General features: G+C 43.9%; 1 protein-coding gene across 3 annotated transcripts in view; it reads right to left on the reverse strand.

The window, feature by feature from the left end:
• The window catches only part of UBFD1 (ubiquitin family domain containing 1), a 152374-nt gene that overhangs the window by 48439 nt on the left and 87696 nt on the right, over positions 1 to 16239 (reverse strand). For all 3 annotated transcript variants that reach the window (XM_068110541.2, XM_068110543.2, XM_068110542.2), the window contains exon 4: positions 848 to 913. In XM_068110541.2, the coding sequence (XP_067966642.1) occupies positions 848 to 913 (66 nt within the window). The remainder of the gene's footprint in view (positions 1 to 847; positions 914 to 16239) is intronic.

The following is a 16239-nucleotide window of genomic DNA, read 5'->3' on the forward strand; positions in this document are numbered from 1 at the left end:
TAATTTTCTGATGTATCGTACTAAATTTGATCCATTTTCAGTGATGTAGTTTGTGAGGAAAATGTTTTAGTGAATACGAGGCATTAGGGGAGGGAGCAGTGGCCCCCATTGCCCAGGGAGATACAGCCATGGGGAGCACAACTTAATGTTAGGGCATGGGCACGATGCCACATGGCTAGTGTGTCCTTGATCAATCTGGTTGTAGGTTTTGAGAAAAAGATTTTTGAATGAAATACCAATATTTGGGGCAAAACCCCCCTTTCACCTTTTGTTAATGGGTGGATCCAGATGGGGAACACCACCCCATGAGACCTTGTTGTCCTGATGCATCAAACCAAATTTGGTCTATATAATCAGTTAGGTAGTTTGTGAGGAGAAGATGTTTTAGTTAAATGTTAACGTACGTTTGTACAGATGAAAGTACGCACATACGGCCAAACAACAGGACCCACTCTATGAGGTTATTTCGAAGAAATAACCGAAAATATATATTTCCAAGAATTCACTTTTCTCTAGACAGATATTAAAGCAAGAGAGAAATTATGAGTAAAATAAATAAAAGAGGAAATTAACAAAAGGTAAAGAAAATGCAAGAATTTGAATGAACAAAGAGAAATGTGAAAATGTATAAGAAAAGTGTGAAAGACTGAAGAGAGATGTGAAAGAGAAAGGAACAAAGATGAAAGATGTCGGGAAGAACCCCGAGAGATAGATTTCAGCAGCTACTCCCAAGGCTCAAACGCAACAACAGGTACAAGCTACCAGAGGTGCGTACAAAATGGATTTTAACATTATTTCTTCATTTTATATTTGTGTACATCTGTGTAACCAAATCATAGCTTCATACCTTCATGCCTATGATGCCCACCATGATGTCATCTGGTTTACCTTTGTCCAACACCTTCCGATGTAGCTGTAGTGACACAGACATTAGATGACAGGAAACAAAAGAAAATAGGTGAAAACCAACAGGTGAAACAACACCAAAACAAACAAAATGATGGTATAAGGAAAATGACTATGGTTTTCATTGTAAACTAAACGGCACTCGGTACAGCACATACAGTCACGTGAAAAAGTAAGTACACCCCATGTAAAGTTTTGACTTTTTCAGCATATTTCAACATACAGCTATTTGATCTTCATTTCAACAATATTGACAAATAAGGTGATATAATATAACAAATATCATGAAACATTTACATTTTGTAGTCCATTGTATAATTTTAAATAAACATAAATGCAAATTTAGCATAAGAAAAAAGTAAGTACACCCCGACATTTATCACGACTTCAAATACCTAAATTTAGAATCAGGTGCACCAGCTCAGGTGCAAATGGTTAGAACATCGTTAGAGAGGGGATCTTGGAGGAACCTGTCTTATATAAACCTCAGACATTTAGTTTGGTTTGCTCTTTGTTGTTGAAGTGTGTGGCGTCACCATGCCGAGATCAAAAGAGCTCTCTGAGGCCTTCAGAAAGAAGGTTATAGATGCCTACGAGTCTGGGAAGGGATTTAAGATCTCCAAACAATATGAAATCAATCATTCGACTGTCCGGAACATCATCTACAAGTGGAGAAGATTCCAAACAACTGCCAACTTGTTCAGGCCAGGCCGCCCCAGCAAGTTCAGCCCGAGAGCAGACCGCAAGATGCTGAAAGAAGTCTCTAAGAACCCTAGAATGTCATCACGGGACCTACAGGTAGCTCTTGCCACTGTTGATGTCAAAGTGCACGAGTCTACCAGAAGAAAGAGGCTGCACAAATTTGATCTACATGGGACAGAAATACAAGTTTGTGTGGCAAGGGAGACCCAGAAGGCGTGAATGGTGTTGGTGTCCTGTTTTCTGAGGAGTTTGCAGACAGTGTGGTGAGTGTGACTGGAGTGAGTGAAAGGTTGATCATGGTGAAAATGATGATTGGAAAGCTCTTGGTGAACGTCATCGCGGGATATGCTCCGCAGGTTGGTCGGAGCAATGAAGAGAAGGACAAGTTCTGGTGTGCAATAGAGAAGCTGATGGAAAACGTGAAAGATAAGGAAGTTGTTGTGGTAGGAGGAGACCTAAATGGACATGTGGGAAGGAGTATGGACAGTTATGAGGGAGTTCAAGGGGGTTACGGATATGGTGTGAGAAATGGAGAAGGTGAAAGGATTTTGGAGTTTGCTGATGGAGCTGATTTGTTGATTTGTAATACTCAGTTCCAGAAAGAGGATAATAAGCTTGTTACATACACGTCAGGTGGGTCGACGACAACCGTTGACAACCTGCTGGTGCGTAGGCGAGATAGGGGGCACCTCCGGGACACAAAGGTGATCCCGGGGGAGGAGGCTGTTTTACAGCACCACTTGGTTGTCTGCGACAGAAGGGTGAAAGGTGCGAGGAGAACTCGGCGGGTGAAGTACCAACCGAGAATGAAGGTGTGGAGGTTGAAAGAGGTGACAGTGAGGGAGGCATTAAAAGAGAGGCTGAGTATGGTAGAGGATGATGTGGTTGAGCTTGAAAGTGGTTGGATGTCAATGAAAGATAGTCTGTTGGGAGCCGTTGGTGAGGTATGTGGATGGACAAAAGGACCACCGAGGCACTCGGAAACATGGTGGTGGGATGATGAAGTTGGAAAGAGGATTGACGAGAAGAGGAAGAAGTTCAAGGAGTGGCAGAAGGCGAAGGGTATGGGGGCAGAAAAGGCAGAGCATGAAAGTTATAAGGCAACCAAGAAGGCTGCAAAGAAAGAGGTGGCAAAGGCGCAGGAGGCATGTTGGAAAATGTTCGGAGAATGCTTGGATTTGGAAGAGGGTCAGAGAGCGGTATTCAGGATTGCAAAGCAGATAGCGAAAGAGAGGTGTGATGTGATGGGGGTGAGTTGCTTGAAGGATGAAGTGGGACAAATCGTTGTGGACCCAGATGGAATTAAAGGAAGATGGAAGAGATATGTGGAAATACTGTTGAATGCAGAGAATTAATGGGATGGCAACATAGAGGGTAACCCAGTTTTAGGACCGGTAGAGAAGATAACCGAGAAGGAAGTTGAGGAAGCGAAAAAAGCAATGAAGAGTAGAAAAGTGGGAGGGCCGACGGGAGTTGTGGGAGATATGTTGAAGGCAGCGGGAAATTGGGGTGTGAAGAGAATGACAGAGATCTGCAATCTGGTGGTGAAAGAAGGCCGCATTCCAGTGGTTTGGGAACTGAGTACCCTCGTCCCTCTATACAAGGGGAAAGGTGAACCTCTGGACTGTGGCTCGTATCGAGCGATAAAGTTATTGGAGCATGGAATGAAGGTATTGGAAAGGGTGTTGGAGAGGAGGATAAGGAAGAAAGTGAAGATTGACGAAATGCAGTTTGGATTTATGCCAGGAAGAGGAACGACAGACGCACTTTTTATTGTGAGGCAGTTGCAGGAGAAGTACATGGAGAAGAGGAAGAAGTTGTTTCTTGGGTTTGTTGATCTGGAGAAAGCATTCGATAGGGTTCCACGTGAAGTAGTGACATGGGCATTGAGTAGGTTAGGAGTGGAGGAATGGTTGATCAGAGCAGTGATGGCAATGTACAAAAGAGCGCGCACAGCTGTAAGGACGAAGGACGGGAACAGTGGTGAGTTTGAGGTGACGGTGGGAGTGCATCAGGGGTCGGTACTACGTCCACTACTATTTGTAGCTGTGATGGAGGTGCTGGCTCGGAACATAAAGGAGGGTTTACCGTGGGAGTTGTTGTATGCGGATGATCTGGTGTTGATTGCAGAAAGTATGGATGGACTGAAGGAGAAGATGAACAAGTGGTAGGAATGTATGGAGACAAAACGTCTGAACGTGAATATCGGAAAAACGAAGGTGATGGCAAGTGGTAAAGCATGTGGTGAGGTGGAAAGAACTGGGAAGTGGCTGTGTGCTGTGTGCAGGAAGGGTGTCGGAGTGAACTCCATTCAATTTACAATGTGCGCTGAGTGGGTTCATCAAAAATGTAGTGGTTTGAGAGGGTCATTAACCAGTGTGGCAGCTACATTCAAGTGTAAGGTGTGCACAGAGGGAGCTGCAGATGGAGGAAATGTTGAGTTGGATCTTGGAGACGGCGTGAAGCTGGAAGGTGTGAAAACATTTTGTTACCTAGGAAACAACTCAGCAACTAGTTACCAACTCGGCAACGGTTGCTGGAGTGAGATGTGCATGGAAGAAGTTTCGGGAACTGAGTGGCGTGCTGACGAGGAGGGGAGTGTCGTTGAAGCTGAAGGGAAAGGTGTATGCTGCATGTGTGAGAAGTGTTATGATTTATGGGAGCGAGACATGGGTAATGAACGTAGAGCAGCAACAAAGGCTGGAAAGGGTGGAAATGCGAATGGTTCGGTGGATGTGTGGAGTATCGTTGAGAGAGAGGAAGACAAATGATGAATTGCGAAAGATGATGGAAATAGAGCCTGTGATGGATGCTGTGAAGAGGAACAGGTTGAGATGGTTTGGTCATGTGTTGAGGAAGGATGAAAGTGACTGGTTGAGAAGAGTGATGGAAATGAATTTAGAAGGAAGTGGAGGACGGGGAAGACCGAGAAAGACTTGGCTAAAGATGGTCGAAGAAGAAATGCGGGCAAGGGGGTTAACAAGGGGAGATGCAGAAAATAGGGCAAATGGAGAAGATCGTCATGAGGACCGCAAGGCTAACCCCCGCTCTTGCAGGGAAAATGGCCTTAAAATGCCTGTTTTTGTGTTGTTGTATGGGAGGTGTGCCAGGAGGAAACCTTTGCTGTCCAGAAAGAACATCAGGGCAAGACTAAAGTTTGCCAATGAACACCTTGGCAAAGACCAGCACTTCTGGGTCAATGTGCTCTGGACAGATGAATCACAGGTAGAGCTATTTAGCCACAGTACCAGAAGACATGTTTGGCGAAAACAAAAGACAGCATTTGACCACAAGAACCTGATACCAAATGTAAAGCATGGTGGTGGAAATATTATTGTTTGGGGCAGCTTTGCTGCATCAGGGCCTGGGCAGCTCACCATCATATAGTCCACAATGAATTCTTCATTGTACCAGAGGGTGCTTGAGGATAATGTGAGGCCATCTGTCGGCAAGATGAAGCTCAACCAAAGGTGGACCTTGCAACATGACAATGACCCTAAACATACCAGTAAATCCACCAAGGAATGGCTGAAAAGAAAGAAATGGAGGGTTCTGAAATGGCCAAGTCAAAGCCCGGATCTAAATCCCATCGAGATGTTGTGGGGGGATTTGAAACGAGCTGTGCATGCAAGAAACCCCTCAAGCATCGCACAGCTGAAAGAATTCTGCATGGAGGAGTGGGCAAAAATTTCTCCCAGTCGATGTCAGAGACTGGTAGACAGTTATAAGAAACGCCTATTTGAGGTTGTTTCTGCCAAAGGGGGCAATATCACCTATTAGAGCCAAGGGTGTACTTACTTTTTCCACAGAAGGAAATGGCATCTCTGTTAATTTTTTGTTGAATAAATTATTGCAAAGTCAATTTTTCATTGTTTTTTGTTAAATTTGATCACCCTTATCTGTAGATACTGTTTAAATGAAGATCAAGTATTGATATGTCTACATATGTTAAAAAGATTAAAATAACATTTCATGGAGTGTACTTGCTTTTTCCACATGCGAAATTTGCATTAATGTTTATTTAAATTATACAATGGGCTACAAAATGTAAATGTTTCATGACATTTGTTACACTAGGGCATGCCCGTACGTGGGTGCAATGCCCGTACGTGGGTACGTGGGTACGTGGGTGCGAGTACGGTGACAATCCCCCCCCCCCTCTATTTACATGAAATGGTTTGGTCCATGAAATGTTTTGGTCCATTCGCAACGCCAAAGCGAACGGCGAACGGCTTGCGAGTACAGTGACAATCCCCCCCCTCTATTTACATGAAATGGTTTGGTCCATTCGCAACGACCACAGAACCCCCCCCCCTCTATTTACATGAAATGGTTTGGTCCATTCGCAACGCCAAAGCGAACGGCGAACGGCTAAATCGCCATAGCTCGGTAACTACTTGTCCGATTAATTTCAAACCTTGAAAAGGCACATCCTCGGGTCCCCAGCAATATACCTGGCAAGTTTAAAGTATATCGGACCCGTGGTTGTCGAGAAACAGCGGTCACAGACATACAAACATACAAACATACAAACATACACACAGAGATTACTGGAATTATAGATAGATTATATCACCTTTATCTATCAATATTGTTGAAATGAAGATCAAATAGCTGTATGTTGAAATATGTTGAAAAAGTCAAAACTTTACATGGGGTGCACTTACTTTTTCATGTGACTGTACCTCCCTCCAAAGGGTGAACAGTTTACATTTGGTATCCTACTAATAGGCCGGATCTGGAATCGGAGCTGAACCAAAATCTAAATCGCTTGTTCTTGTTACCTATCCAACTCATCCATATAGTTTTGTCATAATCAATCCACAACTTTTTGAAATATCATGCCACAAGTATATATAGTTTTTGGCAGTATCACTTAATATTGAAGAATCACTTTTTAAAAATTATTATCCAGATTCAAATTTTCACAAAGATGGAATCAGTTCTTCTTTGTCACACACCCAATCTGTTCACCAAGTTTCGTCCAAATCCGTCCACAACTTTTTGAGAGACCGTGCTATATATATTTTTTGGCCCTATCTCTCAATGGTGAAGAATCACATAAAAAAATTATAGTGCTAGATCCAGATCTTCACCAAAATCTCATTATTTCGTCCCTGTCACATACACAACCTGTCCACCAAAGTTCGTCCTAATCCATCCACAACTTTTTGAGATATCCTGTTCACCGACAGACAGACAAACAGAAAGGAGTAAAAATAACCTCCATCCACCTTTCGTGGCAGAGGTAAATAGAAATCGAATCTGAATCATGAAGTCTCGTGTCATTCTGGATTGGCAGACAATTAGAACAATGGATGGAATAAACAAAGTCTAACCCTAACCTAACAAAGGCTAACCCCCGCTCTAGCAGGGAAAATGGCCTTTAAAATGCATGTTGTGCTGTTGGTGTGATGGAATATGTGATTGTTGTGTGATGTTGTGATGGACATGGTTTATTCCATGTTGTGATGGAATAAACAAAGTCTATTGAAGTATACTTCTCATGCTACCAGTCATGAAAAGCAAGGAGAAGCTGATGTTTTGGCCATTAACCCTTCATCGGAGCAAAAGAGGAAGGCATGATAGAGGTGAAAATTTATATATGGTGGGAAAGATTCAGAAGTGTAAAGATAAGTGATATTTCAGGAATCAGGGTATATACAGGGTGAGAATGTCTTGGTTTAACATCTCAAGAATGAGAGGGTCAGGGTATCTGGAGTTAAAATGAAGGGGACTGGGACTGATCGAAGAGGGAAATAATGTGGAAACAATGAAGAAAAATGAGAGTGAAGGGGAGAGAAGAGAGAGGGTAAGTAAATAAATAAACTAAAACAACCAAAGAAGGAACAATAAAAAAGGTTGAGAGTACAAAGGAGTTTAATAATGGAAAAATGGAACAGACAGGCACAGAAAGGAGAGCAAACATAACCTGCATCCTTCGGTAGCAGTGGTAATAAAATATAAAAGGGAAAAAACAGAGTTTGAAAAAGATTGAAAAGTTGTAAAACAGGGGACCTCTAAGTAAATGAAAAGTGCTCGATGTTCCTGCAGGGAGGGAATCATGCCGACCCTGAATATTTGGCTTTGTTCTACAAAATTTCAACTCGTCAGTGGTGTTGAAATGGAGAATATACCAGAGACCGTCCGCCGATTTAACAAATGTCCAGAAGAATGAAGTATCATGCGACTGCCTTGAAAAGATCCGTTCGTTCGTGCATTAAGCAACTGGTTTATAACTTTTCAATGTATAATACTTCCCGCCCCCGTTTTCCCCCTTTTCTTTTATTGTGTTTTATTTATCTTACCTCCACTTTACCCTCTTCTGTTACCTCTCCCACCGCATCCTCCGACTCCTATTCCTGCCCCCGTTTTCCTCTGCTCTCTCTCCCTCTCTCTTTCTCTTGTCCAGCTTTTACTCCCATGTGTTCTCACTTTTATTATTCATATTTTGGGGTTGATTAATAGATTTACCTTCGCCACCAAAGGTGGATGGAGGTTATGTTTTCACCCTCGTCTGTCCGTTTGTTTGTGAACAAGATATCTCAAAAAGTTGTGGACGGATTTGGACGAAATTCGGCAGAGATGTAGCATATATGATAAGGACGACATTTTGGTGAAGATCCAGATTCGGATCCGGCTACTAGAATTTTTAAAGTGATTCTTCACCATTGGGAGATAGGGCCAAAAACGATAGTCTTTATTTACATATCTCAAAATGTTGTGGACGGATTTGGACGAAACTTGGTGGAGAGGTTGTGTGTGTGGAGAAGGAAGAATCGATTTGATTTTGGTGAAGATCTGAATATGGATATGAGAGTTATTTAATTTTTTAAGTGATTCTTCATCATTGAGTGATAGGGCAAAAACCAACATATAGCAGGATATCTCAAAAAGTTATGGACGGATTTGGATGAAACTTGGTGGACAGGTTGTGTGTGTGACAAAGAATCGATTCAATTTTGGTGACGATCCAGACCCGGATCCAGCTAGTATATTTTTTTAAAGCGATTCTTCACCATTGAGTGATATGGCCAACCAGGCGGAGTATGTTCTCGACTGAGTGCCGTTCTAGTTATTGTCTGTATTCTCTCCCCATTGTTTTGCGTTTTGTTTGTTTCTCTATTATCCCCCCTTTTCTCCCAGACCGCTTGACTTTCAACTCCTGAATCCTGATGCTCCCTTTCGTGAGATGTCACTGATCCCTTTCATACCTTTGACCCATTCCAATGCTATATCAACTTATCCCTTTATCCAGTCTTCCTCCTTTGCTCTGACGAATTTGGTTAAAGAGCAAAACGCCAGCTTTAGCTCACTTCCCATACTTTAATCAACATTCTGTCAATTTCATTCATTGTCACGCTGCACGCGAAGCGAAAAGGGGAGTTACGCAATTGGTTCACTTTGTCTGTCTGTCTGTCTGTCTCTACAGACATCAGTGTATGATTGAGGAACGACATAATTTCGATTGAATGTTGTATTTTGAACATGAATTGGAACATGAATCTGCAGTTTAGCAGTACTTTGGCTCTGAAATTGGCAAATTGTAGGGAATCGAATCCCAATCATGCATACACAGAGAGGAGTAAGGTAATTATTTTAGTCTGTCTGCCTGTCTGGCAGTCAAACAAAATTGCAAATCATTCCAAACAGGAAGCCTACTATTTTTAGCAACGTCATAAAGGACACAAACAACGGGTACAAAGAACTAATGTAACGTGCTAAATAAGGTGATGTAAAAGACTGCATCAACGGCGTGAAATTTCGGGGAAAAAGTTTTTTTTGTTTTTTTTCTACAGCCTTTAAAACCTTTATTTTAATTAAATTTAATTTGTATACTTGATCATTGGAGAACACAAATCGCCTTATTGGTACTTCCAAAAGCCTTCAATTTAGTAGTACAAGTACAAATTATTGCACCAATTTATGCCATCTCGACCAATCAAATGTGCCGCTCGCTCTCTCAGTGTTGGGGAATGTCGAGATTCAAACAAAATTGCAGCTTGTAGGAAACAAAGGGAAACACAAAGTAAGAGCTTAAAAGACCCTTCCCACGTCCTTTTTCTGAGAGCTGCTCGGGATAAGGTGTTGTATGAGCTCTCTAGTTTTATTTGGGATCATGACAAAGAGCAAAGCTTCAGGGATATATTGCAAGGTAAATTACAATGACAAGGAGAAATAAGAAACTTGTTTGTATTATGGTTAGAGGATGTTGGAGGTGGCCATTTGTTTTGGTTTGTTTCGTTTAATGACACGACCACCACTGGTAGGGTCATCTTCAACAGTGATGGTAATAGTATGGTGGAAGTTGTTAGTTGTTTACCATCATACACCATTTTTAACATACCTTAATAATAAATGCCATTCTTTGAGTCATTTGCCAAACCACACCAACTCTAACCCCCATGCTCCTCCCCATCACCCCCTCACCCAAACCTCCACAATTCACACAGTTTACTTAAGGCATTTTTTCACAAGCTTTTTTTTTTTTTTTTTTTTTTTTTTTTTTTTGTATACAAGGTCGAGGCTCGTGAAAGAGCGAACATTAATCACACAGAAAGACAAACCGACACATAAAACATATAACATAGGGAGCGGTAGACAAGATGGGGAGAGAGGGGGAAGGACACAAACACAACATTTGAGAGCAGGGACCGAGAGACATGGAGACATCGAGAGATCTGAGAGAGGGCGAGGGCTTTGGGGGGGGGGGGGGGGGGGCGTGGGAAGGGGGCGGTGGGAGAGGTATAAAACATATGGACACTGCCAGGACTTCCAGGAAAGAAGTTGGAATTTCAAACAAGGTGGATCTGGGGTGAATTAGCGGGGGTAGAAAAGATCAAGGTTTTGGATGGGGGAAGATAAGAGATGGTGGTGAACAGCTGTTTTAAAGACCTGGAGGGAGGAGTGGGATTGAAGGGAGTGAGGAAGTTTGTTCCAGAGGCGGGAGAAAAGAGGAATGAAAGAGTGAAGGTGAGCAGAGAGCCGAGATTTCGGCAGTTTAACCATCAGAGGGTTGCTGGCAGATCTTGTGCGACCTGTAGGAATATTTGGGGGACAGAGCACAGAGAGAGCTGGGGGTGCAAGGCCGGAGAGGAGTCGGTAGAAGACAGAAAGACCACCTACCTGCCTGCGGTGAGTGAGTGAAAGGCCCTCAGAGATAGCTTCATCACGGGAGATTCCAATAATTCTGAAAGCTTTGGTTTCAACAGCGTGAAGCCGAGCTAGGTGTGAGGCAGGAGCACCGGCCCATAGGGGAGAACAGTATTCCATTGAGCTGCGGATGAACGCCTTGTATGTGGTGAGGAGCTCAGGTGTGCCGAGGAAGGACTTCGCACGACGGAGGATGCCCAGTCGGCGACTGGCTTTGGAGGCCAGCTTGGAAATGTGGTTTTCCCAAGAAAGATCATGGCAGATAGTGAGACCCAAAATCTTGAGCGACAGAACTTCTTGGAGAGGATTGTTGAGAAAGTAGATGGGAGGGTTGTCCAGTCGATCTTTTCGGAGAGACATAGTAAGAGTGTGAGATTTGTCAGGATTGAAAGACATGTTCCACTTGTTTGACCAGTCTGTGATTTTGTCCAGGTCTTCAGAGAGTGAGGAGGCAGCAGACTGCCGATCTGAGGGAAGAGGAATGGAGCGGCAGAGAGTGGAGTCATCAGCAAAGAGATAGAGAGGATTTTCGAGAGAGTCAGAGAGATCATTGATGAAGACCAGAAAAAGCACGGGGCCCAGAACACTGCCTTGGGGAACTCCAGCCTGAACAGGAAGAGGAGATGAGAGAAACCCATTCAGGGCCACACGTTGACGACGACTAGAGAGGAAGTCCGCCAGCCATGCGTGGAGATTTCCATGGATACCAAAGGAGGAGAGTTTGGTGAGCAGAGCGGGGTGCCAGACCGTGTCGAAGGCACGTGATATGTCGAGGGAGACAGCTCTAATTTCCTGTTTGGCATTGAGGACCTCCATCCATTGTTGAGACAGCAGAAGCAGCATGTCCAGAGTAGAGTGACCTGGTCTGAAACCAAATTGATGATCAGAGATCAAGCCATTGGAGAAGAGGAAAGATTTCATATCCGAAGCAATGATGGATTCCATGACTTTGCTGATAATTGGGAGAAGGCTGATTGGTCTGTAGTTGCTAGGATCTGTTTTTGCACCTTTTTTGTGCAAAGCGGTGATGTTGGCTGATTTCCAAGCAGATGGCAGTTGACCTTGAGCAAAAGAGAGGGTGAAGAGAACAGAGAGAGGGTGAGATAGAGCAGCAGAGCAGGATTTTAGGACCCGTGGGCTGATGCCGTCGGGACCAGTTGCAGAATCAGAGTCGAGGGTTGACAGAAACTTTTCCACCTTGTCAGGAGGAAAGGACACGGAGTCCAGGAGCAGCAGGGTACGACTGGGTATGGTGGGTACAGAGAGGGATGGGTTTGGGACACAAGATTTAGAGGCAAACACAGAGTTGAGGCATTCAGCTTTTTCACGTGCGGAGTCAGCTGTGTAGCCGTTTGAGGTAAGGGAGGGGATGGAGGGGGAACAAACACCAGAAACGGATTTGACCAGACGCCACCAGGATTTGGAAGAGGGAGACAGATAAGAGAGTTCGGTCTTGAGAACGGAGAGATATTGTTTCCTGGCTCTCCTGAGGGTGGACACACACTTGTTTCGGGCTTTGTGAAAGGAAATGAGATTTCCTTCCGTTGGATTTGCTTTCCAGGAGACGAAGGCAAGTTGTTTCTGGGCAACAGCCTCACCACAAGATTCCGTGTACCATGGACGGGAGGAAGGGTATGACAACTGAAGACGAGATGGGATAAATCTGTGCATGAGAGAGAGCAATTTACTTTGGAAGAATTCCCAGGATGAGTTGATGTCAGAGGTGGTAGAGATGGGAGACCAGTCCAGATGATTGATGGCTGCTTGAAGACCGTGCCAGTTGGCCTGAGTGAAATGCCAGACTCGTCGACGCTGAGCAGGCTCCCTGAGGATGGTCAGAGAGATGTCCACTTTAACAAGGACATGATCAGATGATCCGATCGGAGCAGAAGAAGAGCAGCAGACATTTTCAGGGAAGTTAGTCATAACCAAGTCCAGAAGAGAAGATGTTCCGTTGACTGAGATCCGGGTCGGGAAATTGACAGATTGTGTCAGTCCCAGTGAGTCGCAGAAGTCCTTTGCTGAGGAGCCATGGCTGGTGAGAGAGGTACCCACACCCAGCCAACTGGCATGATGACAGTTGAAATCACCACATATGAGGAAGAGAGAGTTGGGATGAGTAGATAGAAGTTGGTCCATATCATCAGACAGCGAGATGTAGATGGAGTCATCACTGTTTGGTGGACGGTACAACACACATATGAACAAGAGGTGGGAGCGAAGGGGAAGCCGTAGCCAGAGGTATTCCTGGGGGTGAGGTGGAGAGAGTGCAGTGCAGGGCGAGTGAGGAAGAGAGTTTTTGATAAAGATAGCAACCCCGCCTCCAGGACGAGGCTCAGGTCTATCATACCGGAGGAGGGAGTAGCCCGGGAGAGATACTATGGAATCAGAGACATCATAAAGGAGGAAAGTTTCTGTTAAGCAGATCACGTCTGGTTTGACAGAAGCAACCTGTATGGAGAGATCAGTTAAGTTTGAACGAAGGCCCCGGATGTTTGAGGTCCATACCGTTAATGAAGAGGAAGGGGGAGCATCAGATACAGAACAGGGGGGAGGAGGGGTAGGGTAAGATGTGGAAGAGGTGGAAGAGGTAGGGAGAGCTGTTGAAGGTGTGTCAGAGATTTCAGAATAGCTCGGAGAAAGGGAAGGATGGGGCGGACAAAAGGTTTGATGGTGATTGGGTGAGCCACAATGAGGTGTTATTTGAGGAGGGGGAAGAGCGAGGCAGAAGGTTGGGGGAGATGGAGGTGAGAGTTTGAAGGGGGAAGAAGCGGGGAGGACGCTTTGAGGAGGGGGAGTGAGAGGGGGGAAATTGAGAAGCAATGAGGGTGGGGAGATTTGAAGGGGAGGGGTGAGGGGGGAGTTTGGGAGGGAAGGGGCAAGGGGAGGGATTTGAAAGGGATGGGATATGGGGGAGATTTGGAGGGGAGGGGTGAGGCAGGAGTCTAGGAGGGGAGGGGCGAGGGGGCGTCTTGGCGGGGAGGGGTGAGGGGGTAGTTTAGGAGGGAGGGGGCAAGGGGGGAGATTTGAAAGGGATGGGTGATGGGGAAGATTTGGAGGGGAGGGGTGATGGGGAAGATTTGGAGGGGAGGGGTTATGGGGAAGATTTGGAGGGGAGGGGTGAGATTGGATTTTTGAAAGTGTACGATTTATGGGAAACGAACATTTATTGCAAAATGAGTTTCTTGTGACCTTCGAGTTAAAAATACGTTTAAGGACGCTGGATGGAGGATGGAGTGCAGGAGAGTTTAGGGAATGTAGAAAAAAGGCACTATAGGAGATGGATATTTTTTTTGGGATGAATTGATTTGGTGAGCAAGTCGAAAGCAGCCTTTTAAAGAAGAAGAAGAAAAAGGTGTTATAAAATATGACGGAATACATAACTTGAGGGGAAAATGTAAACATTGAAGGTTAATGAGTGAAAACTATCTGGGGAAATGGGGGAGAAACACGTGGTCGAAGAACGAACGAACGAATAAGAATGAATAAACGAATGAGAACAGAGAAGGAAAATGTTTTTTTTTTTGTTTGTTTTTTTTTGAGTTGAGATTTACACAAGGAAGTAGGCTATGGGTGAAAAGACTGGGAATACAGAGAACGAAAGTTATTGGATCACAAAAGACGGACCGCTGAGAGAAAAACAAAGCCTCAAGGTTGTACAGTGCACACTGTACAAGGCCTCAAGACACGACACGGCAAACAGACGATCAATTTATGAAAGATAAACACCGAGAAACAACCAAAGTTGCACACAATAACTTAACACACCGAAAGATAAATACAGTTTCGACAAAATACAATTGTGAACAGACTTAACTTCGAAAAACGTGGAGACCGTGTGGAGCTTCGAAAATCCCTGCCGCCGTCTCCAAGATCTCGCGAGATCCCTGGCTTTGGAGGGATCCTTTGGTCTTTGGATCTTTGGAGGGAACCCTAACCCTTCCCCTTTACAAACTTTCTTTCGACCTACCTCAACAGGTCTCTACTTATTGAGCTAGCATGTAATCATTTCCTCCTATTCTTTTTTACTTTATTTACAGTCTTTCATTAGGGTCTTTCAAATCGCAACCTGCTTTCCTTTCAATATTCCTGGTAATTTTGAGCATTATTTGGCTTATATGATACTTCAAGCTGCAATTAACTTTTTTAAGACACTCATTTTTAAAAAGCAGCACAAAAAAAATGCACGAAGAAGAGTTATCTTTTTGTATGCAAAGTCAAGGCTCAAGGAAGACTTATGAAATGGATCCGGACGAAACATAAAAGGAAAAGTAGAAAGAGGAAGAAAAAAAACCAGCACCACGGTTGAGGGAAAAAAAATAGAGGAAGACTTGAACAAATAATCGGGTGTGGGAAAGAATGAGGGTACGGGAGGATACATGGGGTGGACAAGATGAATACAGAAACAAACTCTCAGGAAGAAAAAAACTGGATATTTGGAGGGAGTTGTGCTTGGGGAGGGGTGTGGTGAACGGGTATAGAAAAGATAATGGTTTTGGATGGGGAATGATCTCTCTTGAATCTTTTTTTTTTTGCATGAGTAATGATATGACAATGTGAACAGCTGTCTTAAAGACCTGAAGGGAAGAATGAGGAGATTTATGAACCGCCTTCCAGAAGTATCCAGGAAGGGATAGAAATGAATCTGGAACATCTTGCCCAATCCTGCTATGGAAACCAGCATAGTCTATGGGACCGCCGTTCTTTCCCCCTCTTCCCTCCAGTCCTTCAAGCAGGCAGTGCACGACCACATCTTGTCATCCCTTATCCTGACCCATGATCATCATTATGCTCATTAACCCTTCATGACCCATTGACCCAGCTCTCTTACTTGCTGGTTTCAGCATTTCCTCCCCTTTTCTCCCTCTTTTATTCATGTTTGTTTAGTCCCTTGCTGAGTGTGCCCAATTGTTGCCACACTTCCCCACTGTCAATTCAACTTTGCTCTTCCATAAGCCTCAAAATGGGAATCAAAATGTCAAAACAAAATCTGGAATGCTAGCAAGCAGATGCAACAGAATGAATCCTTATGAACATAGAGTGTTTTCTGATGTTGGTGAACGAAGCCAAATGTAAGCATCTAACAATTGTGGCACGACGAGAGTTAAAGCAGTTTACTTATCGTGTCAGTAAACTGCAAGTTTAAACTCGTATAAAAAAAAAAATAGGATTGGACGTAGATGAAGCAAAATCAAAATCAAGCGACCACGACCTTCGACCTTTGTACACGGGTTGTGGAAACGTTCTTTTAAATGTACATGGATAACTGAAAAAGGCTACAAAGATAGCCATGCTCTGATGGTATGCACCACCTGGCATAACAATGAGTTACCTAAAGGTGAGGGGTCAACATTCCATGTTTTTGTGCATAATATGTAGCTTTCATTTGTTTGGTTGTTTTTCCAATGCAAAACATTTTCCTGAAAGGTATGCAACAATGTGATAACATCACAATGAGCCGATGCTATTCTTTCGTTC

Source organism: Myxine glutinosa, chromosome 3, assembly GCF_964187855.1.
Source record: "Myxine glutinosa chromosome 3, kmMyxGlut1.1, whole genome shotgun sequence".
Taxonomy (NCBI): Eukaryota; Metazoa; Chordata; class Myxini; order Myxiniformes; family Myxinidae; genus Myxine; species Myxine glutinosa.